The sequence below is a fragment of the Thunnus maccoyii genome, chromosome 7 (genome assembly GCF_910596095.1).
Source record: "Thunnus maccoyii chromosome 7, fThuMac1.1, whole genome shotgun sequence".
Lineage (NCBI taxonomy): Eukaryota > Metazoa > Chordata > Actinopteri > Scombriformes > Scombridae > Thunnus > Thunnus maccoyii.
The window spans coordinates 10,666,957-10,689,005 of NC_056539.1; the positions used below are offsets into that span (position 1 = coordinate 10,666,957).

A 22,049-nucleotide genomic window follows, 5' to 3' on the forward strand; every position below is an offset into this window, starting at 1 on the left:
TGTAACTGTTTTAGAGAAGTGGCTGTAGTACTGAGATGTCTTTTGATTATTTTGTCAGCCCATTTATTCTAATTAAATGGAGACTAGTGAAGTTGAGACATTTTTATTGTATTTAGTTTTCCAAATGGAAGCTACATTTTATAGCACATTGAGAGAGAGGACAATCCGCTCTTCTAATTAATCCAGAACTGCATTTCTTTTGCTGCCTAAATCTTTGCTAATCAGTCTAGACAACAGGAGATCTAGTCTGGCCCAGGGTTTGTTTGTGGATCAAATGGCATTTTAAAGATTGGCACAGAGCCATAGCCTTAGCCAGAACTGACAGAAAGCTTCTCAGATCTTTCATCAGAAGTATTTGGTTATTCTGTTTTGTTTTTTGGTTGATGTGATTCCATCAATATTCATGGATATACTCTTCTGTCAGTTTACTGCCAATTCTGCTGAAAAAGCAGATATTAGTCCAAATACAGCTCTTCAGGCTCTGACAGAGCCAAGTAAACATTTTAGACAAAGTCATGTAGAAAAGGTCAGCATCACTGGCAGTGCCTTGATTCCAGTTACAGGTGAGACAGAAAGTTTTTTTGTTTTGTTTTTTGGTATTGAGAATTTGGTACTTCTGTTGTCATTTTCCACAGTTTAACAAAGACATTACAAACTTACAACACCAAACAACCCAACCAGAGGGGTAAAAAACAGGACGGAGGAATGTGAGTGTGGACCATGTAGTGAGCTTGATAATACTTACCTTATGAATGTAAACAAATTATACAACTCTGAGCCATGAGATGTTTGTTTTTATGGCAAACAAACCCTAAAACAATAGAAATATAGTTTTACAAAACAACCCCAACTCAAGGTCCACTTACTAGCTCTTTCTGGAGCTTTTAACCTATCACACTGTCTTCATTATCGGATCGAGACAGTTGTCATGGAGGTGGATCTGTTGACATCTTCTGATTTCATCAGAGGTATTTTAGGACTTCTCATCCATGTTTGCTTGAAAGATAGAAGTATACGTTTCATTCTTGAGCTTGGAAATAGTAGTTTGTTATGAGTCACCGCTATTACTGTTAATTTATACCACTGGTTAAGTTCTAAAGCTTTTTGGTAGGCTGAAGTGACTGTGAGAGACCCATAGAAGATAGATGAGGCAGACTCCAGGGATGCAGTGCACTTTACAGTTCTTGGTTTGTGTAGTTTAAGCTCTGCAGAGAGAACAAAAAGTATTATGACATAAACAAAAAAGGTAAGCATTGATAACAGAACCAAAAATTTGAATAAAAGTTCTGTGAGAATTGAATTAAGTCAAATAATTAAAAAATCTCACTTACATGATTCATGCAACATATGGCTGGAGTCAAGAAGTAAGAACAAAGGGAGGAAGGCAGCATAAAGCCTTCTGGGTAAATTGATTGCAGTGGCGTGTTCCTTCCAGATTTGATTTGTCCTCCTCTGCCTGGGAAGTGGTCAGGTGACTCTTAGGTGGGGACTTTTGACACCACTGATAAAGGTTGTGTGAAAGTTCAAAAAAAAAACTTGAGTTCAGATTGTTTTGTCAAGTTACTAATTTTACCAAGGTCAGGAATGAACTCTTATAGCCCACTTGATCATTTTTTGTGTCAGACATGAAGAACAATTGAACCTGACAACCTTTAGATGAGAATGTTTCCTTACATTTTTAGGCAGGCTTTTGATGTCTGATCATTTAAAGCAACTGAAAACATTTTTAGTTTCAGTTCTAATAGCCAAATCCTCAGCAAATCATCATCATTAGAAGTCATCATAATACATGTGACAATTTTGGGACAATAGTGACATAAACAAGAAAAACCTACAAGCCACTGAGGGGCTGCTATTGACACGTCACCTTTGTGCAGCATGTGGGTTAAATAATTCAAACAACACACCTGCTCTGTGATTACTGCCTCACCTGTGTGCACCTTCCCCGTACTCCACATACTGTGTAAAAAAAGTGAATTACCACAGGTGGACACATACTACTGCATATAAACACATATTAATAAAGTAAAGTAAAAACAGTACAAGAATGGCTCCAACAAGGACCTTTGTGCTCAGTTATATTTTTTATTGTCGACCCTACTGTACCTGAAACTACATACCAGTGTTACAGATCCACTAGTGACCGTGTTAACTGGTGACTTTGAGACGTGTTTGCTCGTAGTGACGCCAGCCGTTGAAAACACCTGGAGAACACACAGGTGTCCTCGCGAATTCCTAATTAATAGTATTTTAATTACAAGTTTATATTCATGAGATTATATTTGTCTTACTTTGTAAATGAAACTGTGTCGCCAGCAAGAAGCATTCACCTCGGTCAATCAGATATATTTAATACACAATTTGTCAACGTATTTTTACGACTTTTATATGTTGCAGACATACAGAGGATAATTACAGATGAGACTGGTCAAATCTGGTGGCTACTGGAAGTTCAACCACCACACAGTTTGCACACAATATACGTTCCTGAACGGTGTGGGTCCACAGTGACAGAGCAGGTTCACTTTAATGTGAATATGGGTCTTTTACAACCGAAAATAATGTTATAAAATTTGCTGCACTGCTAATCTATACGTTTTGTTTCCCACATTAAAAATAAGAAGAGGTGAATTTCTTACTCAGCACACAATTTCAGTTAAATAAATCTTTAACTGAGAAAAACACAGATTAGTGAGTATTTAAATCTCATTAAAGTAAAGGTATTCACGAGGACACCTACGTGTTTTCTTAGTATTTTCAACAGCTGCCGGTACTACGAACAACCACGACGCACTCGGCAGAAAGTCGCCGGTTAACACGGTCACCAGTGGATCCGCAACACCGGTACGTCACGTGACCGCGTAGCGTTAACGCAGCCTTCTCTCTCAGCGGACAGTCTTCTGTCATCTTGGAACAACAGCACCCTGGTTCAGGCGGGGTGGATATTTTCTGTCATCCCCGCAGTCTCAAGAGAGGTGATCATATCAGACAATGGGGAACAGAGACGATGAATACGACTTCTTGTTCAAAGGTGAGCGGGACAGAACACACTTGTAGGTAACCGTGTTTGATGTTATTTAGCCGTGTTTACCGTCAGTGCTGCGGTTTAATGCCAGCTAACTGGAGCTAGCCGGACTCTTCTTAGCTACGGCGCTTTGGTCGTGACTTTTCAGACTTGTCGTTTCATATTAACCTCACACACTCACTATTACCTACGACCTTCCAGTGCTTTTATTTCTGTCAAGGTTTGCGGGTAACCACCAGTTTTGCTTAGCGGACATGAAATTGACAGAAAGTAAAGGGCGTGTGGTGAGTTAGCCCTGCATGCTAGGAGCTAGCTTAGTCAAACTGACGGAGCGACTAGCTGTTAACAGTTTGTTTAGCAAACCTTATTGTCATCTAAGAGACATTATCCTCCAGCTGTATAAAACTCAGTTATCTAAACAGCAGCACCAACAATGGCCTATACTTTCTGATGTTAAATGATATCAGATCATTCAACAGAGAGGGAAACAAGACTTCCTTTGTGGCGGACTACAAACCTGTAGCCTGAGGGAGAAAAACTCTGGTTTGGCTTTGGTTTTCTTGTCAGATATCTGCTTCAGCTGACCACAGTCAGTATTCACCACCACCAGTTTGTTTATGATGGCCAATGGCAGATTTCCATGCAGTGATCTCTTCCCCCCCCCTGTAAACCTAACTGTTCCTTTCAGCCTGTAGAGCTAACTAATGATCAGATAAAATAATCAGCATGAAGAGCCAAGAAACCTGATTTTTATTGTCATGTGTCATATCTATTCACACGCAATCTTTAATGCACTTAAATCATTAGATTATAGGGGAGAGAGAGAGACACTGATGTACGTCACCCCTCAACTGTCAGTGCAGTGAGTTTTATACTAATACTGGAGACGCAGCAGAAACACACCAGCTTTTATCACTCCTATCCAATAAAAAAAAAGCATTAGAGTATAGGCCAGGGCCAGATTTGCTGCTGGGAGTGTCAGAAATGGATTGGAGATACTGATGACTCGTAACAACAACAACGCAGGAACAGAGGCCCCGAGAAACTGTTGAGTCAGATTTCCCAGTGAGCTGGTTTTTTCTCGCTTCTTCCTGCATCACTCCCAGCAGGGCAAAGTCTGATAAGGTTTTCTCTGTACAGGCAGAAAGCAGCAATGAGATTGGCAATGACTGAATTATATAAGGTGACTACAGTGTGTCATATGATTATAGTTGTTTGATACATTTTGTGTAACTGTCAGCACCATTTCTGTTGTTTCAAATCGGCCTTTTCTTTTTCAAGTCACAACAATTCAGTAGCTGCAGTAGAAATGGATGAGGCCGTTTGAGGTGAAGCTGGGTAATATGAAAAAAATGAGCTATGCCTGATTACAGAATAACTGCAGGAATTCTTTGAAATCTGAGAGTCACATTTTCTTGAGAGCCGTTGCCCTGACACATGCTCATATTTCACTTTTTGTCTTGGCTGTAGTCGTACTAATCGGAGACTCTGGAGTGGGGAAGAGTAACCTGCTGTCCCGTTTCACAAGAAATGAGTTCAACCTGGAGAGCAAGAGCACCATCGGGGTGGAGTTCGCCACCCGTAGCATCCAGGTGGACGGCAAGACGATAAAGGCTCAAATCTGGGACACAGCTGGACAAGAACGCTACAGAGCAATCACCTCAGCGTGAGTATTTTCTTTGGGTTTAAACTAGTTAACATTGATGCAAATATCGTGCTGGAAAAAAAAGCAATAACCTGGTTTATATTGTCACCAGGTATTACCGGGGTGCAGTTGGAGCTCTCCTAGTTTATGACATCGCCAAGCACCTGACGTATGAGAACGTGGAGCGCTGGCTGAAGGAGCTGAGGGACCACGCTGACAACAACATCGTCATCATGCTGGTTGGAAACAAGAGTGACCTCCGCCACCTCAGGGCAGTGCCCACTGATGAGGCCCGAGCCTTTGCAGGTAAATCACTAAACACTGACACCTAACAATCTGTAAAATATGTCAACTGTGTGCATTTTCAAAATGTATCTTGCTTCTCTCCCACATCAGAAAAGAACACTCTGTCATTCATTGAGACCTCAGCGCTGGACTCCACAAATGTAGAAGAAGCCTTCAAGAATATTTTAACAGGTAGGAAAAGCAAGACACAGTAGAGTACATCACCTAATGTACTCTGAGCCCTCTGATTATCTCAATATTTCATGTCTATTATTTAGAACATAATATCATTAGATGATATGAGATAAAAAATATCAGGGCATCTGAAGCCAGTTTTCTGTTTAATTGTTGGTCATTTTTTAAAGAAATATATGGTAGTGGAAGTAACAAATTACATTTACTCTGATTACTGTAACTAAGGTGGGGTTTTTTTCGAGTATTTAAGAAAATATGTTTGTTATACTTTGATACAATTTGCAACCTTAATTTTCCAGCCAGCATTTATGCTAACTTACATGGTACAGTTCATGCTGACATGTAAATGCACTGTATTTATGTAAGGATCACATAAGTTTTTCCTTATTCTTATATATAGCGACAACTGTCACTACAAGGGTTCATTTAAGATGGAATGAGATGGTGAAAACATTTGCATCTATCTGAAAAATTATATGAAACATTCAAGCTGTACAGTTCACTTAATTTTTTACCATTTTGACATGGAGTTACGCAATTTTATTTCTCTACAAATGGGAATGTACAGCACAACTACATATACAGTGAAATGAGAAGAGCATTACAGTGTTTTTGTTGGATTTCTCTCTGCAGAAATCTACCGTATCGTGTCTCAGAAGCAGATAGCGGACAGATCTGCGCACGACGAATCTCCTGGCAACAACGTAGTGGACATTAGTGTCCCACCAACCACTGATGGGCAGAAGGGCAACAAACTCCAGTGCTGCCAGAGCCTGTGACACTCAATCCCATGAAACACTCTTCCTCCAAAACCATCTTGACATCACATCACCTGTGCACTTTTTTGTTCCCGTATCTCTGCTCACAGCCAAAGCCCTTCTCACTCTACCCTTTTTATTTTTCTTTCTCTCATTGTTTTATATACTAGTACTTTGAACCCACTTGTGCTCTTCTCTTCTGCCATGAAAGAAAACTTTAAGAAGCCTTTATGTCACTCGGTCAGTCGAGTTATTCACGGAGTCAATGTGAAGGTTCCTGCAATGCAGGAACGAGGCAGTTGCCGCTGTCTTAATGAAGCCTGTGAAGTTGTTTGAACTCTACTGAAACGCTGTCATGTACATGGGAGGCTGTGGAACATTTCAATGGTTACCACTAGATGGTGCTGTGTAAATAAACTAGAGGCAGTTGCTCCAACCTGGTGAAGCAGTATTATGCGTTTGACAGTGTGGTTCTTGTTTTCTTCTTACATCAGTTAAGTTATCATGCCAAAAATATCCTCATGATGTATTTATTGAAGAAGACTTGGCTTAAGTTGTCATTGTTTTACTTTCAATTGAAGGACTGTATAAATTTACAATAAAACTCTTGACAAAACTAGTGTTGAACTTATGTTTTCCTTCTGAAAATTAGTTTTCTCTGGTAAGGTTTTTAAGACTTGAGTCTCATCAAGCTGGGACTAGTTTTCTGGATAACTGCAGAACAAGATTGAAAAAAAAGTCTCCTAGTTTTACTGAGTGCAGTTGTCAAGCTAATGTAGAAATCCTGCTTGAGAGGCTGTGGTTGAGCTAAAAATGTCTTTCAGAATTTCCACAATGAAGCAAGAACAGCATACCAACATCTGGGCTGTGGTACAAAACAAAGGATTTACATCTGTCTTTGTGGTAGCACTTAATGAGGACGTGTCAGGGTCGGATTAACCCTCTTGGGGGGCCCTGGGGCACAAAAAAGATGAGATGTCCCTATTGACTGCCCCCAATTCTCCCACTCTGTGCATTGTGAATGTGATAATTCATAATTAGAACCAAGTTAGTGGTAAATTGATAGATTTGTGCTCTATTTAGGAATATGAATTAAAATAAAGGCAAAAATAAAATATGCAACCATCCATTTCGGTACATATTGTGCTTCAGTGATGCACAGTCACAGATTTGCAGTTAAGCCACAAAGAGAGCCTGGACCCCCTGTGGGTCTGGGGTCCCAGTGCAATTGCCTGTTTGCCCTGCTGGTAATCCTTTTGGTGGGTACATCTTTTGTAGCTGAGGGTAAAATATGTGAGCAGGTAAACAGATAAAATAGCTTTTTAACAATATTTTTCTATCACTAATCAAAACCAGCGTTGTTACAGACATGCTGAAGCAGAATATTTTGAACTAACTAAGCTGCTAGTATTTTATATTTGAATGAAATGTGGAGATTCTTCGACTCCTCAGAGCCATCCGGAAGCAAAACTCGACAAGTTTGATTCCAGATGTGTTTCTCCTTGTCTGCGCTGCATCAGCAGTTGTTTTTCATCAGGATTAATGGATACATATATAGCTGTCGTCAAAAACAGACTTACAGTAATAACATCTCATCCTCGCTGGACTAAGAGGATGATCTGTAAACAGCCATATCATACAAGTCATGTGGAACACAACGACATGCCTTCCCATGAAAATAAATCAAACACAGAGCAAACAACAGACGATGATTAACACAGATACGTAAACAAAGCAAAAAGTGACCCGAATTAACGTTCATTCTTAGTTTATCCTCATGTTTTATTTGCTTTGCAAACTATTCTTGGCTGATTGCAGGTACCAGTATTTTGGTGAAGAAGTCTTTCTTTTTTTTTCTCCACAGCACACCATAAACACTGTAGTATTTAAAAATGTGAATACTGAAGAATTGCAACATAAATCACAAATGATACACATTAACATACCAACCCAAAAAAAAAAAGACATGTAAAGTTCAAAGATTACAAAGATGTTATTTAACATAACACAACAGAAGCACATTAACAGCTACATGTTATCTTCCTTTGCGTAATAAACAAATAAAACGATTTTAAAATCCCTTTCTAGACTTGAATTTTGGGAGCTATTTAAGTTACTTTTACATTATGTGTAATGACACTTAAAAACTCTTTGGAGATCAGTTTCAAATAGCTTTGATAACACTGACATGAAAAGGCAGGTAGCCAGAGACGGAGCAGTGTTGCATACTTTGTACATACTATCATACTGCTCATGGCTGGACAAAGCTTTACATTTGACATTACTTCAAATCAGTGCTCCAACAGATCCCAATACTTCTGGGGTTAAAGCCTCGTTCATAACAAACAGTAAACACATGGATGATCAAATGACTCATAAGCTTATAAGGCAGACGAGCCCCCCCCCCCCCCAGTATATCCTGCATCACAGTATTGCAGGATATACTGTAATCTTTTGTTCGGAGATCAGTTCAAAACAAACAAATGCTTATCTGAGGCAGTATGTGGGACACTGGGGGCTAAAAAGTGTCAGTGTAGACAAGAAGACAGAAAGAAAACAACTTTCCCAGCTGCTGGTCACTGTTAATACCACAGTGTCAGCCGTCTAACTGGAAAAGAAAGGTTGCTCAACACTTACAACCATATGACTAGTATCAGTTTCTCACTGTCAGACTATTCCTATGACTGAAAGTTTCACAACAGCCCCAGGTAGCCACATGTCATAATAGATGAACAATATTGTGACAGTTTGCGTATTAATACCAATACAGAATCTTTCTAGACTAAAGTTTCAGTAGCATAACAATCAACACTGTGTAGGAGGGAAAAATCATCCATATAGATGCTTACTGACTGCGAATAATCAGCATCTGCTCTGAAAAAGTGACTGAAATCGTGGTTTGTCCACTAATAACTGAATCCCTTCATATAACACCACACATTAGTTTAAGTTAATGATTAAATAATAATATTGTTCAAGCCTGATTGTTATAAAGTAAATAGGTGTATTTTAAATAAAAAGGCATTAATAATACATTTTGTCCTCTGTACATCATGGGTCATGATCAAAATATGATCATCTATTAATAAGAATGAGACAAAGAGTCACTCCACTGAAGACATAAAACTATTGTCATCTTGGAATTAAAGTTTAGTTCGTAATAATAAAATTAATAATAAAGATTCAAGCAAGTTTTAAACTTGCCTGACTGCTTTCAATGCCACCTGTATAACAGTATAGCCAAGTTATTTTTAATTTCACAACTATAAATTAAACTAATTTTTTCATAAACAATACTGAGCTGTAGGGTTAACGTGTGCATGACCCCAAACAGGGCAGTGATGTCATATTGTGACACCGCTGTGTTTAAGGCTGTCATCAGACTGGATTATGTTAGTTTTAACGATTAAATTCTTCTTAATACTGCAAGTTTTCATCTTCAGGCTTCAGCGTGTGAAAGTGGCAATTAACCGTCTCCCTATAACCCAAATTAGGTGGAATGAAGAAATTTCAAAAAAAGAATAAAAATTGGACCATGTTGTGACCCGGAAATCTAGAAACCAGGCAGACTGTGTGTGGTTTGCTCTGATTGATTCATAGTTACATAAGTCCATAAGTGAGCTGATTATAAACTGCACCAACCTAGTGTATGTACAAGTGAATTTTCTCTTCTCCCCCAAAACAAGTAACACAGCCCGTCCAAATTGGGCCAGACTGCTCAAAAAAGACAACATCCATCAAATGGATTCAGAAAAGCATGTGAGCTTCTTGCAGCTTCCATGAAAGAAAAGACTAAACAACACTTTAGTCAGATTTGGCCTTAGTGGATCTTTCACCTTTGCATAATGAATCCACCATTAAAGTCATTGTTGGTGGGTAGTTCATGTCTGGCAGAAACACCAGCACTGAAAATCACCTCTGAGATTTTCTTCTTCATCAGATCAGAGAAACTATGCTTGACTACTAAGTTTCTGAATCCCTGATTCTTGATGTGATCATGAAACTACACAGACACACATACAACGATGTGTATTCTTAAAGTAAGTACTTCAATGGGCCAGTAGAAGGATGCTTTAGTACACTGCATCAGCCACCAAACAATGTTCGTGGAACTGTTCCTCTAAAAGCCGTTTTGATGGAGTTTTCTATCAATTGATATAAATATAAAGACCCACTTGTTAAGTGCTGATAATACAAGAACCTCCATGAGGACACTGTTAAACCCTACTTCAGTAGGAATAGTAAATCTGTTCATTCATTAGTGGTTTAAAAAATGATTCTACAAAAAACAAAACAACAAAAAAAAAAGTTTTCCCAAAGAAATATTAACAGTGCTTGCATGCAAAACTGTGCATGTCGGTAGAGGTGAAGACCTCAATGTCCACAGTGTTTTATTGCACAATCTCTAACGTTATGCTGCCATCCGCTCTCGGATGAGATGTGACAATAGGTGCAGAAAAAAAAAAAACCTTGAAAGAGGTCCAACAAGATAATAGTTTCATGGTCCTTTAGTTTCATCTCAGACAGCGAACTGCCATCTGGATTGTGAAATGTAAATAAATGGAAGCTCTGAGCTTCTCGTTTTTCCTTCACAGATTAATATGGAATCAGCTCCTCGATGGGTAATGTTGTGCAGAGAATGCAAGGCCTAAGTAGGTGTTGTGCGTGCCCTGATATGACATGTATCTAGCAGTTTATCATCATCATCATTCATTCATCACTGCAGCTGACTCTGCAGTCTGTGGACCACCGATTGAACCGCAACAGAACAATCATTACATTTCAAGTCCACTAAACAAGTTAGTTTTGGTCATTCCTTATTCTTGTATCACTGCTAGCTAATGTTTACATCACATCCAACATGATCAGACTGTTCCCATGTTTCCTCTGCACATCTTCATATGCTCTTCCATTCTTTAGTGCCTTTGCATAAGCTTAGTGAAAACCCAGCATGAGGACTGACGGACTCCATTTAAATGTGCTCATTTCTGCACTCACAGGAGGAGCGCTTCTTAAAAATGTCAAGTGAAGATTTAAGTATTGATAGGTCGAAGAAAAAAAAGGGGGGAAAAAACGCAACAAAAAACACCCACAAGTGCTTGTTGAAAGTCATGATGCACCGAGTATCATCCCCCATAAGTAAATGGCACCATTATTGTGGTCATCTTCATTTGATCTCATACTATACTCTCATTGGCGGACTTCTTCATCAGTTTGGTAGAGAGCAAGGAATGCTGGGAAGAGTTAGAATCCTTGGCTTCAGGAATGAGCAGACGTACTTTCTGATTTGTTCTTCTCCACTCAGAGTACAGCTGACAGTGGTAGCGGAAAGATACCTGCACAGACAACCAGGTAGGAGAAGACAGAAGTAGAACATCAATTACTCACTTAATGTCATGTTTAAGGCTAATTAGCAATTTTATACTTAATACACTGCATCACAACTGCTCAATTTAAGCAGTTCCACTTAAAACCAATGCTGTAGTCTGATCTGTACGTGAATTGATTTTTACCAGGGTCCAGAGGACGTAGATGGTGAAGAGGGCGATGGTGAGGGCTATGAGACCCACAGCCTGCAGCCAGCTCCCCAGCTGAAGATGGTCTTGAGCGCCGCTCAGGCACAGCCAGCCCGAAATGGCTGCTAGGGGCGTGATAAACAGGAAGCACACCATGTCACAGAACAGTGTCCTCTTCTCATTACGAGGGCCGGGGTCCCGCAGCCACTGTGGAATAAGAAGTAGGAGACCGATGAAGAGAAGTGTGAGAGAGACAAGGGAGAGGTAGAAAGACAGATCTTCAGTTAATCAAGAACAGAAAAGAATTACATCATGATTAAAGGCAAGCAAGCAGAAAGATGAGATGGAAAAAAAGCTATTTCACACAATTATTCACAAACAGCAGCACAACCAAGACGAGCAGAGAGATTGATGCAGACAAGGCAAAGCTCATTGACCTTTGTTACCTCTGTGAGAGGCCTCGGTCGGCGCTCGATGCTGAACTCCGTGTGGCAGAGCTCACAGTAGCTGGTGTTGGAAGACGACAGCCACTTCTCTAAGCAGCTCTTGTGTACTGTGCCCAGGGTGCCCGTGCAGTCGCATGGGGACAGGAGACCCTCACTGTTGCCACCTTCATGGCAAATACGGCAGATGGGACCATCGCTGAGACAAAATAAGAAATAAAGACAAATAAAGTTACGTCAACATCATTTACCGTGCTTGTTCTGGTTATTTCTGTTCACGATAACTTGTGTGAGCCTTACCTTTGCGTGCCCACGGGTTTGAGCACAGACGACAGCAACCGTCCATCTATGGCTGTGACCTGGGTGACGTAGAGCGCCTGGCACCCGTCCCCACCCGCTTCCTCAACGTTCTTCCCAGCTCCTGTACTGCTGGCACAGTCACACAGAGAGCCGGGCAGGTGGCAACACCCCCCTGTCGTCATGGTTACAGTGTCCAGATGCTAGCCGTAGATTCGGGGGCGTAAAGGGTTAGCGGCGAAGGTTGCTTCAAGGAGCAGAAAGCACAAACTCTGCTCTCCCTTATTTTCTACAAACAGAGAAAAAAGGGGGGAAAATCGAGACTTTTCAAACAAACAATAATAGGCAGTATAATGTTACAGTAAAAAAGTATTATTTTATAATACAATAGAATAGTATAGTAGGTATAAATCATTCAGACACTGAGGAAAATGATATTTAGGTGTTACCTCAGAATCAAAATATTTATCAAGGCAATGACATTAAACTAGAAAAACTTGGGTTAGTAAGATTTAAAACTAAGATATATTATATATATATTGATATATCTTTAAAAAACAAAACAGTATTGTTATATACAGTATGTATTTGCCAATACTATCTGGCTCTCGGTACAATAAGCTTCACATTATTACAGTCTTTATTGAAGAGCCTGCTTCATGTCTCATTAGTTTCCGGCCATGTGAGAATAACTTTAGGTTATCTACAAAGACATTTTGTCATTTATAAGACAGCTGTCAGTTTTGTTGGGCCAATTTGCCCAAAGCAGCTGCTAGTCCATTATAAAAGCAAGTGTGATGGTCAGTGGCAGTGAGTGTGAAGTGCAGCAGACTGATAAACAGCTGTCTCCCCTCAGATAACCCTTCACTACAGATAAAGAGGCAGGCAGCGGAATTTGCTGCGGCCCTTTATTACATTCGTCTTGCCGTCTGGAAATATGTGTTGTTCTGTACAGTGACAGATCAATTACAAACGGATATTTCTTGAATAAATGTTTTCATTTTTCATGAGACAATACATACAGTAAGAGGGATTACATGACGCACAAGAAATAGCAAAACGCGTGTCTGATATGTTTGAAAGTATTGAAGAAGCTTCTTTTACTTTTAAGGAATCGATGACACAGTTTATAGGACACAAGACAGCGGACACATATTGAACCTATTTTTGACCAGGGTGTTAGTCACGGGTAAATACTGGGTCGTTGTTGGTCGCATAAGACCTCGCTCTGCAACTGTAGCTTTGTACAGTTAAACCATAGCATTACACCCGAACTTGTATAATCCTTTGTGCTCAACAGTGATGACGCTGTGTTGTTTTTAAACAGGGGGCAGATGGTGCAGACACTCTACTGTTAATACACAGGATTTTGTGTACTTTCTCTGTCGCCTTATGAACAACAAGAATTTACAATAATTTTAAAATGTTATTGTGATTAAGAGGAGTGGAAATTACAGCTGCTGGTCAAAATAATAACAGCTGATGATCTAATTCAATCAACAAAACAGACTATACAATTATTATTTAATATGATTACTATAACTGTGAAGGAAATAATGTTCTATCTTTGTTTACATTGTATCAAAGAGGAGGGAAATATTTGACTACAGGACACTTTAGGATGTTTAAAAAGTTAAACTGTATATAATAATATCCACACATACGTATAATGACTTTTAGAATTTGATTGTTAATTTTTTCTACTTATAATCTAGATGTAAGCTTATTTTCTATGAGTTTTACTTTGCTGAATGTTACGTTTTGTCACTACAATCTAATCAATCTAACATTCCTACATTAAACAGTTTCATCTTGTCTGTTGTATGAAGTAACATCTGCTCTTACGCAACACATGTTATTCAAGCTGTTTGTGACAAACTCCAAATATATTCCATGAGTTTGCTCACACCTGGTTTATTACAAACACGCATTTAACAGATTAATATGATAAATGGCTTTATGAGATAAGTTGCAAATGAAGCATCAGAGCATGAACTTTACCTTCATGACACAGACGCCAGGTCAGATGAATGGGTAACTTGTTTTTTCACCGAGCAACACCAAATGGATGTGATGGTCTCATTTAGGCCTCAATGAAAACTAGTATTCTGACAGTATCCGCCTTAATTTGGTGTATTATGGTTGAAATAGGCTGTTGTGTCTGGATATATTATGATAAAAGACAGTACAGACCCATGGAGTAGGAGAGGTTGTTCAAAAATCTGTTATGAGTATGACTAATTCATGTTATTATTTATGACTACTGATACAGAATGAGGATTAAGAAACAAAGTCCCTGATCCAGATAAACAAAAGGGTAACCCCAAAACTAAGTTATTTCAGTTATTGTTTTCTACCTCTTTTAAAACAAGTGATGTATGAAAACACATGAAGAAAAGTGGCTGTAATATTCTCAGATCAACTGAGACAGAAATTCAGTAATTTTTAGGCCAAACGAAATTGAAAGTGACTGTAACTGATGCAACATTACGTTATTTTTTGAACAAAAAGTGATGGGAACTGAGCAGTCAATGTGTGCAACTGCATTAACTCATGAAACGAATAAAATCACCTCAGATAACAAACAATCCTTTTCACTTGGACGCAGCTAACACCGCCGCTGCATCCAGCTGTTGTAGCTTTGATGCAGACTATTGTCTGGAGCACAGATGTCAAAACAACGCCTTCAGCTGCGTGGCGGCGTGAATCAATGAATTAGCTGTGTACGGCTGTGTTGCAATGACATATTTAACACATGAAAACCGACTATCTAAGATTTTTCCTGGCTGTCATTTCATTATCGATAGCTATTCACTGTTCATGTTCAATGTCCAGCAAATAAACGTGGTCAGTTCGTGCCGCCACAGCTGTCAGGAGCTGCAGTCAGCTGCTAGTAGCCAAAAAAAGCTCTACTTACCCTCTCTTCTTCCTCTTTTTCCTCCTCTTTTTCTTCTTACCGATGTCTTCCTCCTGTGGTGAGTACTACCGCCCTGACAGCCTCGTATTTCCTTGTCGTTTCATTATAGTTAAAGGTGTGAATAACCAGCATCAGAAGCTGAAGATATGCTGCTCAGCTCGGTGCTAGCTCTCAGCTGATAACACACAGCAGGCCAGGCTTCCGCTTCCCCAGCGCTTTAAATAAAACAGGCTCATCATCATCATCATCATCATCATCATCATCATCAGCTGTCTGCCTCTGCGGGGAGCACACGGCTCGATCCACGACGAGTTAACAATGTGGTTGTAGATAAACAACAGCTCACACGCACACAGCTACACAACAGATCCGGGAACAGACAATTTATCACGTGGTTTTAGAACAGAAAACAAGTTACAGCACATTTTACAAGGGTGTTGACTTTTTTTTAGATTTCGTTACACAGATGAGCATTTTCCGCCTAAAATCACCACACATTTTATTTTACAGTCCTGTAAAAGAACATTTTACGACTGGATTTTTTAAAAAAATCATCATTAATAATTATCGTGTAGACTATATCCATAGTCAAAAATTTCTATAGGATCCCAAAATGAATTTCCAAATAAAATCCTACCTAGTTCTTCCTAATTTTGGAACCAGTTCTATGGGATAAAGTCCAATAGGACTTAATCCAAAAGAGTTGATATATGATTAACAATACAAAAATACTGTAAGATCTTCCTATATGATTAAAGGCACAGTGTGTAGAATTTAGTAGCATCTAGTGGAATGACTTGACAGAAATGGAATATAATATTCATACGTATGTTTTAATCAGTGTATAATCACCTGAGATAAGAATCCTTGTGTCATTGTTACCTTGGAATGAGCCCTTTATATCTACATTGGGAGCTGGTCCAAGTAAATCCAGCTGCAGCCAGCATGAACATGCAGCACCTACACGACACGCCCACTTTACTACATGACACACCCACTTGGTTAAATTTAGACATGAGGAGAAGGATGGTTAAGGTCAGAGTCAAGCGGCAACGTCCGGGGCTGAAAAATGAAGCCAATGCGGAAGTGCCAAAAACCTGCATTCTCTCTAATGGCCATCAGGGGGCAACTCCACTGGCTGCAAAAGAAAGTCTGATTGTATAGAAGTCTATGAGAAAATGACATGGCGACGGCCAAATCGAAGATGGTCAAATCGCTACACTCGAGGCTTCAAAACGGCAGTTGACAAACTAATGGTTGACGTCACGGTGACAACGTCCACATTTTTTACAGTCTATTGTTAGAGTTTTTCGTTGTCCTGGGGTTCGGGGTTAGGGTTGGAGGGGGGTTGTCATGTAGGGTTACTGTGAGTCGGCAAGACTGCAGCTAGACACTTCTCAACGGGCCCCCTTGCACGGAGGCCGCCATGTTCTACAGTAGCCCAGAAGGGACAAACTAAACACAGGCTCTAGAGAGGGCTTTGTGCATTTTCCGCACCATTTTGCAGTAACTGTCGGTAAATCCTACACACTGGTGCTTTAAGTCTTAAAAGGACCTATGATTCCAAAATTGTTTACTCCTGTAGGACCTTTTCCATTTATATTCCTATAGAAAATGGCCATAGCCAGACCCACTCAATTAACCCCAATTAGTAAAGGCGACCATGTTAGTTTGAACAATCATGTACCGTTTTTTCTGTGTTACACAATAAACCATTTTTTATTAACATTAGGTAGTACTACAGTGCAGTAACAATGGCAATATTTGTTTGAATGAAAACATTCTGAAACCAAATATCCAATACTTCTGAAACCAAAGATGTTGTGTTAGATCCTGTAAAACCACAATTTTATCTAATATAAGGGCACCCAGCTATCATCTGTGTAGATTTGTAGAAGCAGCCTGAGAAATGGGCTTGAATGCACGTACAAACGTTTCCATTAACACCTCAGTCACCTATAAACAACAGCGGAGGACACAGCATTAGGTTATGGACACACTGAGTGAGCAATGTGGTGTCTGAAAATAAGTATGTCTGCTATATGGTCATGTGGATTAGGTTTATTCATAATTCAGTATTTACTGTGTAATGTTCAAGTAGCAAACCAAGTTTAATTTTTGCTGGCTTTACATATATTTGAACTGTGAAACATCACAAGAGACATAATGCATCAAATCAATCACACATGAAAGCATTTCAATCAGAAGGGTGAAAAAAGGAATTAAATCAGCCATTAAACTGATTTTCAATTTCAAACATTTATGTTGCTGGAGTGAAAGTGTTGAGTGAATAGCATTTTTAGTGGCTTCATTTTCCATTGAAAATATTCTCAGATTACATATATCTTTATCCGACAGATATCACAGTGAAATGACAGCAAAGGTTGCTCAAGTATATGAGAGGAAACTTGTTTAAAACAAAAAGGACCACATATAGTGCATGTTTTTACCTTTCAATTGCCACTGTTTCTTTTACTGATCCATGTTTCATGATCAAGATGATGATAAATAATATAAAGTTGATTTGTTCCACTGAAATTCTTGGACACAAGTGCAAAAGTACAAAGGTTTTCATTTAGAGACAACCTGCTAAAACAGAGTTCGACCTGAGCCAACTCAAGAGAGGAAATACACACTAGGCTTGTTTGAGGCTGATACTATCATTTTACAAATAATAAAATCACTCACCACAATTCATAACATCACTTTTGCGTTATTACATTACGCATTTTTGCAAGAAGCCTGGATTGGTTTGCTAAATACAGCAATGATCTGCAATCTTAGCAGCCTTGAACACACTTAAAAGGAGAAAACTCAAAACTGATAAATGATGGTGTCTGTCTCCTTTGGTATCTTTGTGCACACATATTAACACACACGCACACACACACACACACAAATAAAAACCTGCACTTCATTTCTTTCACACTTGCCCATATTAAGTCAGACAGTCACAGCCAGTCTGGTTCCTGGCTCATGCCAATTTCATGCCACAGTGGGCACAGAGGGCTCCAAAAGGAAAAAAAAATAAAATTAAACCAGAAACTCCAGACAGAGTACACATCAATACTCTAAAGGTTCCTCCTCTTCTACACGGCTATTGCATGATAGGCAGAATTAGGTCAGACAGACATGAAATTGGGATTTCACTGTAGCAGATCATGTCAAAAGTCTGTATCAGTGCAGTGCTGAGAAAAGGAGAGTAGAAATCACTTGGAGCACTGATACACAGACCTGCTGATCCCTCGCCACTCCTTCAACAGAAGTGGGTCAATAGGACCATAAAAGCTAGTTAATTAAACTGTAGTTTACTATAACTTCAAGATCAACCTCGTAATAGCAAAAACACTTCCTCCCTCTGCAAGCTATTATGAGGCCATAAAGTTATTGAGACAGGCTCTTCTGAAAACAGAAGAGGACGCGTGAGCAAAGAAAAAAAAAAGAAAAACAGCAAAAAGGAATGTTTACTACAAGAGTCTTGGTGTCAGAGACTTCTGAACCCACAAGGGTACCATGACGCCAGCAGCATGACACTTGCAGTAAAGAAGAGGTGAAGAGAAAAGACTGATAGCAAGTCAAAACACAACAAGAAAAATATGTGCGTCACAGGCTTTGGCAGCAGGGGACTTTGTTGCCCCTCTGCCCGTCCATGGTTGGGGGGACGCTTATATCCACTACGTTGTTCCCTGGAGAATCGTCATGTCCAGATCTGTCTGATATTTGCTTCTGAGATACAATACGGTAGATTTCTGTGAGAGAAAACAGATGCAGTAAAATGTTGGTATATTATTTACACGATTCATAGTAAGAACACTTTGTGTTTCATCATTGATTATTCGTCTTACCTGTGAGAATGTTTTTAAAGGATTCTTCTACATTAGTGGAGTCCAAGGCTGAGGTTTCAATAAATGAGATTGTGTTCTTTTCTGAGTGTGAGAAGAAGACAACAGAGTGGACAGGTGTTAGAAAAATCCCCAGTTATGACATTTTATCAGTCAGCCACCTGTAGGTTTGTAGGGTAAATACATCTGAAATATACATTAAAATCTTCAGTTGCACTGAAAACATGACTGCTTGCATTCTCCCAATCGTGGCACTTGATTTACCTGCAAAGGCTCGGGCCTCATCAGTGGGCACTGCCCTGAGGTGGCGGAGGTCACTCTTGTTGCCAACCAGCATGATGACGATGTTGTTGTCAGCGTGGTCCCTCAGCTCTTTCAGCCAGCGCTCCACATTCTCATACGTCAGGTGCTTGGCGATGTCGTAAACTAGGAGAGCCCCGACCGCACCCCGGTAATACCTAACAGCAACAGAGCAGTGAATAAAAATTGAGTCAGTAATTACTGCAATGTTCTCTATCAACTGATGAAGCTGAAGGTGAGCAGAGCCATGCTGGACATTAGGTGAGGTCACCCGACTCCATGTACCAATGATGATAATACAAGTAATTTGTCCCACACTGACAGGTGCAGCAAAAGTGAGGAAGGTGTAAATCAAGCACACTCCAGAGAAGAACATTCAAAATAAGTCAAAGCACCGGTGTGGGTGCAACATGGTGCCATTAAATGATGGCACAGAAATTATGAATGAAAAAACATGAACTTTTTGTCTTTGTCTGTAGTTTTCTATAGTACATAGTTAACCATGTTATGTTATATATACACATGATAATGTAGACATTACATAAAGGAATTATAAAGTGAGATTTAAGGTGGTATTGAAAAAAGGCTTTTGACTTTATGTGCCTGAGATCCTCCAGCATGGAATTCAACATCCAAGGCGCGAGAACTACTCAGCCACCCTTACGGGCAATATGGTGCTTATTATGGTCCAAATGTACACTTTACATAATCCTATCACAATTTTGGTGAATAACACACACTCACGCTGAGGTGATTGCTCTGTAGCGTTCTTGTCCAGCTGTGTCCCAGATTTGAGCCTTTATCGTCTTGCCGTCCACCTGGATGCTGCGGGTGGCGAACTCCACCCCGATGGTGCTCTTGCTCTCCAGGTTGAACTCATTTCTTGTGAAGCGGGACAGCAGGTTACTCTTCCCCACTCCAGAGTCTCCAATTAGTACAACTACAACCAAAACACACAGCACAAAAACATGAACAGCAGCCCAACAGCCCAGTCTGACAGACTGAAAAGTAAGATATATTTAGCCGTATGTTACCATAATCGTACATCTTCAAAACCGTGTCTTACTTACAGACTACAGATGTAGAGCACAACTCACAACTACAGCTGCAATTATTAGTTTATTAATTGATTAGTTGCCAAATATTGAAATAATTGCCAACAATTTTGATAATCAATTAATCATTTGAGTCTTCTCTTTGTTTTGATTATTTTATTTTGGATTTTTTTTTATTTTTTTTTTAAACAATAAATACAAATACACACAATACACATAAAACACCCAGTACCATTACACTAAACAACAGAAAGGCAGACAGGGGAGTCATATCCAGAACTCCCAGTCAACAGCAATATCTGCAAAACACTTCCACTGGGAAGGTCAAGGGCAAGAAAAACAAGCAAAAAGAAAACACACATGGGAGCACCGGGGGCTGTCAGTCAGTAATGTGGATAAGGCAGAGTTTGCACAGAATAAAGATACAGCATAGCAGCAGAGCTAATGAGTTATACAGATAGATCTCATCCAGCAATGTCAAAAAGGCTTTCACATCTTCAAAAAATAGTTTTATGAATTCCATTTGCTAAAACGAATTTATTCCATCTATGCAGTAGCAAGCATTTCATTGAACCATCTCCTGAAACATGGAATTGATGGAGACTCCCAGTTTAATAATGTTAAAGATCTACTCCAGACATGTTTTAAGATGTATTTAAAATACTCTACTTTGGATAATAATTTATGTCTGTTATACTCAAAAACAAAAAAATGACATCTCTGCCTTCTCCCTCAATAATAATGCCACACTCTAGAAATATGCAAATATATTTCATCTGCTGGACACACATTTTCAGCAGATGAATTTGAAAACAGCCTTCTGTTAAATATGTCACACCAGAAATTACAATGTTTAGAGTTTTCTTATTTTTTAAAGTCAAAATTCTCTGATTCCAGCTTCTCAAATGTGAATATTTCCTGGTTTCTTCAGTCCTCTGTGACAGTGAACTGAATATCTTTTGAGTTGTGGAAAAAACAAGACATTTGTCTGAAGTAAACCTGGGCTTTGGGAAACAGTGATTGACATATTTCACCATTTTCTGAAATTTTATAGACCGAACAACTAATCGATTAACTGATAATGAAAATAATCGTTAGTAGCAGCTCTAATTACAACATATATGTAATCATGAGCAACAGGAAGGAAACTGTCAAACATCGGTAATGCTGATAGTTTGACGTTGTCAGTGTATGTAACTGTTAACCATAACTTTTAAAGAGAAACACTATGAATATACGACTTCGATGAGCTTGTAGTTTAACGTCAGGTCGTCTTCGGTGATCGTTTTTTAACGAGGCCAAGTAGCTGCCATGTTAGCTAGCTACTTAACGCTGTAACGTTAGCTTATTTAACGTTACCTAACGTTAGCCTGCTAATTCACTCGCGTTAAACGCCATCACCGGGTCAAAGTCAACACTATTAACACTATTCTGGAGGAGTTTTTGTATCTTGGTGCCAGATTATCTTATAAAACTGATTACAGAGATAACTCAACAGTCAAATCATGTTCTCCTTTGCTACCGGTAGAGCTAACTTTAGCATGGACGTTGTCTTAGTTCACTTCCTCAGTTCCTCCTGCTGACGAACACGCTGTCATTCATCCACTTTTAAAGAACAACTTGCCTTTGAACAAGTAGTCGTATTCATCATCTCGGGTTCCCATGTTTGGATACTAGTTTTGGTACTTTTAAGTACTTTACCACAAACAACAACAGATTCTCTCCACCGGCAACTAGACGCCTCCTTCAAAGGAAGAGAACTTGCAGCGGC

The 22,049-nt window shown here is 39.4% G+C and overlaps 3 protein-coding genes and 1 long non-coding RNA gene across 5 annotated transcripts; 1 reads left to right on the top strand and 3 right to left on the bottom strand.

The window, feature by feature from the left end:
• Window positions 1-779: 779 nt before the first annotated feature.
• On the bottom strand, window positions 780-1,773 carry LOC121900199. Its single transcript, XR_006096923.1, has 3 exons — window positions 1,675-1,773; window positions 1,332-1,501; window positions 780-1,205 (listed from the first exon to the last, which is right to left on the bottom strand). It is a non-coding gene; the product is annotated as an uncharacterized LOC121900199 (long non-coding RNA).
• Window positions 1,774-2,796: 1,023 nt separating this feature from the next.
• LOC121900198 (ras-related protein Rab-11B-like) lies at window positions 2,797-6,527 on the top strand. The gene is made up of 5 exons (XM_042416275.1): window positions 2,797-3,031; window positions 4,496-4,691; window positions 4,783-4,976; window positions 5,067-5,147; window positions 5,784-6,527. Exons 1-5 carry the CDS (start codon window positions 2,992-2,994, stop codon window positions 5,927-5,929), a joined length of 657 nt encoding a protein of 218 aa, XP_042272209.1. The 5' UTR covers window positions 2,797-2,991; the 3' UTR covers window positions 5,930-6,527.
• A 1,142-nt stretch (window positions 6,528-7,669) lies between these two features.
• march2 (membrane-associated ring finger (C3HC4) 2) lies at window positions 7,670-15,489 on the bottom strand. Of its 2 annotated transcripts, none has more exons than XM_042417726.1 (5): window positions 15,082-15,489; window positions 12,168-12,453; window positions 11,862-12,066; window positions 11,422-11,631; window positions 7,670-11,244 (listed from the first exon to the last, which is right to left on the bottom strand). In XM_042417726.1, the coding sequence occupies exons 2-5, from the start codon at window positions 12,347-12,349 to the stop codon at window positions 11,086-11,088; spliced, it is 756 nt and encodes a 251-aa protein (XP_042273660.1). In that variant the 5' UTR covers window positions 12,350-12,453; window positions 15,082-15,489; the 3' UTR covers window positions 7,670-11,085. The 2 variants fall into 2 exon arrangements, with proteins under 2 accessions (XP_042273660.1, XP_042273661.1); XM_042417727.1 differs by having other exon boundaries at window positions 11,871-12,066; window positions 15,082-15,482.
• A 1,283-nt stretch (window positions 15,490-16,772) lies between these two features.
• LOC121900032 (ras-related protein Rab-11B-like) lies at window positions 16,773-22,049 on the bottom strand. Its single transcript, XM_042415918.1, has 5 exons — window positions 21,903-22,049; window positions 19,968-20,163; window positions 19,188-19,381; window positions 18,927-19,007; window positions 16,773-18,830 (listed from the first exon to the last, which is right to left on the bottom strand). The coding sequence occupies exons 1-5, from the start codon at window positions 21,940-21,942 to the stop codon at window positions 18,685-18,687; spliced, it is 657 nt and encodes a 218-aa protein (XP_042271852.1). The 5' UTR covers window positions 21,943-22,049; the 3' UTR covers window positions 16,773-18,684.

Coding starts and splice junctions, on each gene's coding strand:
- LOC121900198 (XM_042416275.1), top strand. CDS start 2,992: ATGGGGAACAGAGACGATGAATACGACTTCTTGTTCAAAG. Junction 3,032..4,495: donor ATACGACTTCTTGTTCAAAG/GTGAGCGGGACA, acceptor TCTTGGCTGTAG/TCGTACTAATCGGAGACTCT. Junction 4,977..5,066: donor TGAGGCCCGAGCCTTTGCAG/GTAAATCACTAA, acceptor CTCCCACATCAG/AAAAGAACACTCTGTCATTC.
- march2 (XM_042417726.1), bottom strand. CDS start 12,349: ATGACGACAGGGGGGTGTTGCCACCTGCCCGGCTCTCTGTGTGACTGT. Junction 12,067..12,167: donor AAACCCGTGGGCACGCAAAG/GTAAGGCTCACA, acceptor ATTTTGTCTCAG/CGATGGTCCCATCTGCCGTA. Junction 11,245..11,421: donor TCTACGTCCTCTGGACCCTG/GTAAAAATCAAT, acceptor TTGTCTGTGCAG/GTATCTTTCCGCTACCACTG.
- LOC121900032 (XM_042415918.1), bottom strand. CDS start 21,942: ATGGGAACCCGAGATGATGAATACGACTACTTGTTCAAAG. Junction 19,382..19,967: donor TACAGAGCAATCACCTCAGC/GTGAGTGTGTGT, acceptor TGTTGCTGTTAG/GTATTACCGGGGTGCGGTCG. Junction 18,831..18,926: donor CTTTAAAAACATTCTCACAG/GTAAGACGAATA, acceptor TTTCTCTCACAG/AAATCTACCGTATTGTATCT.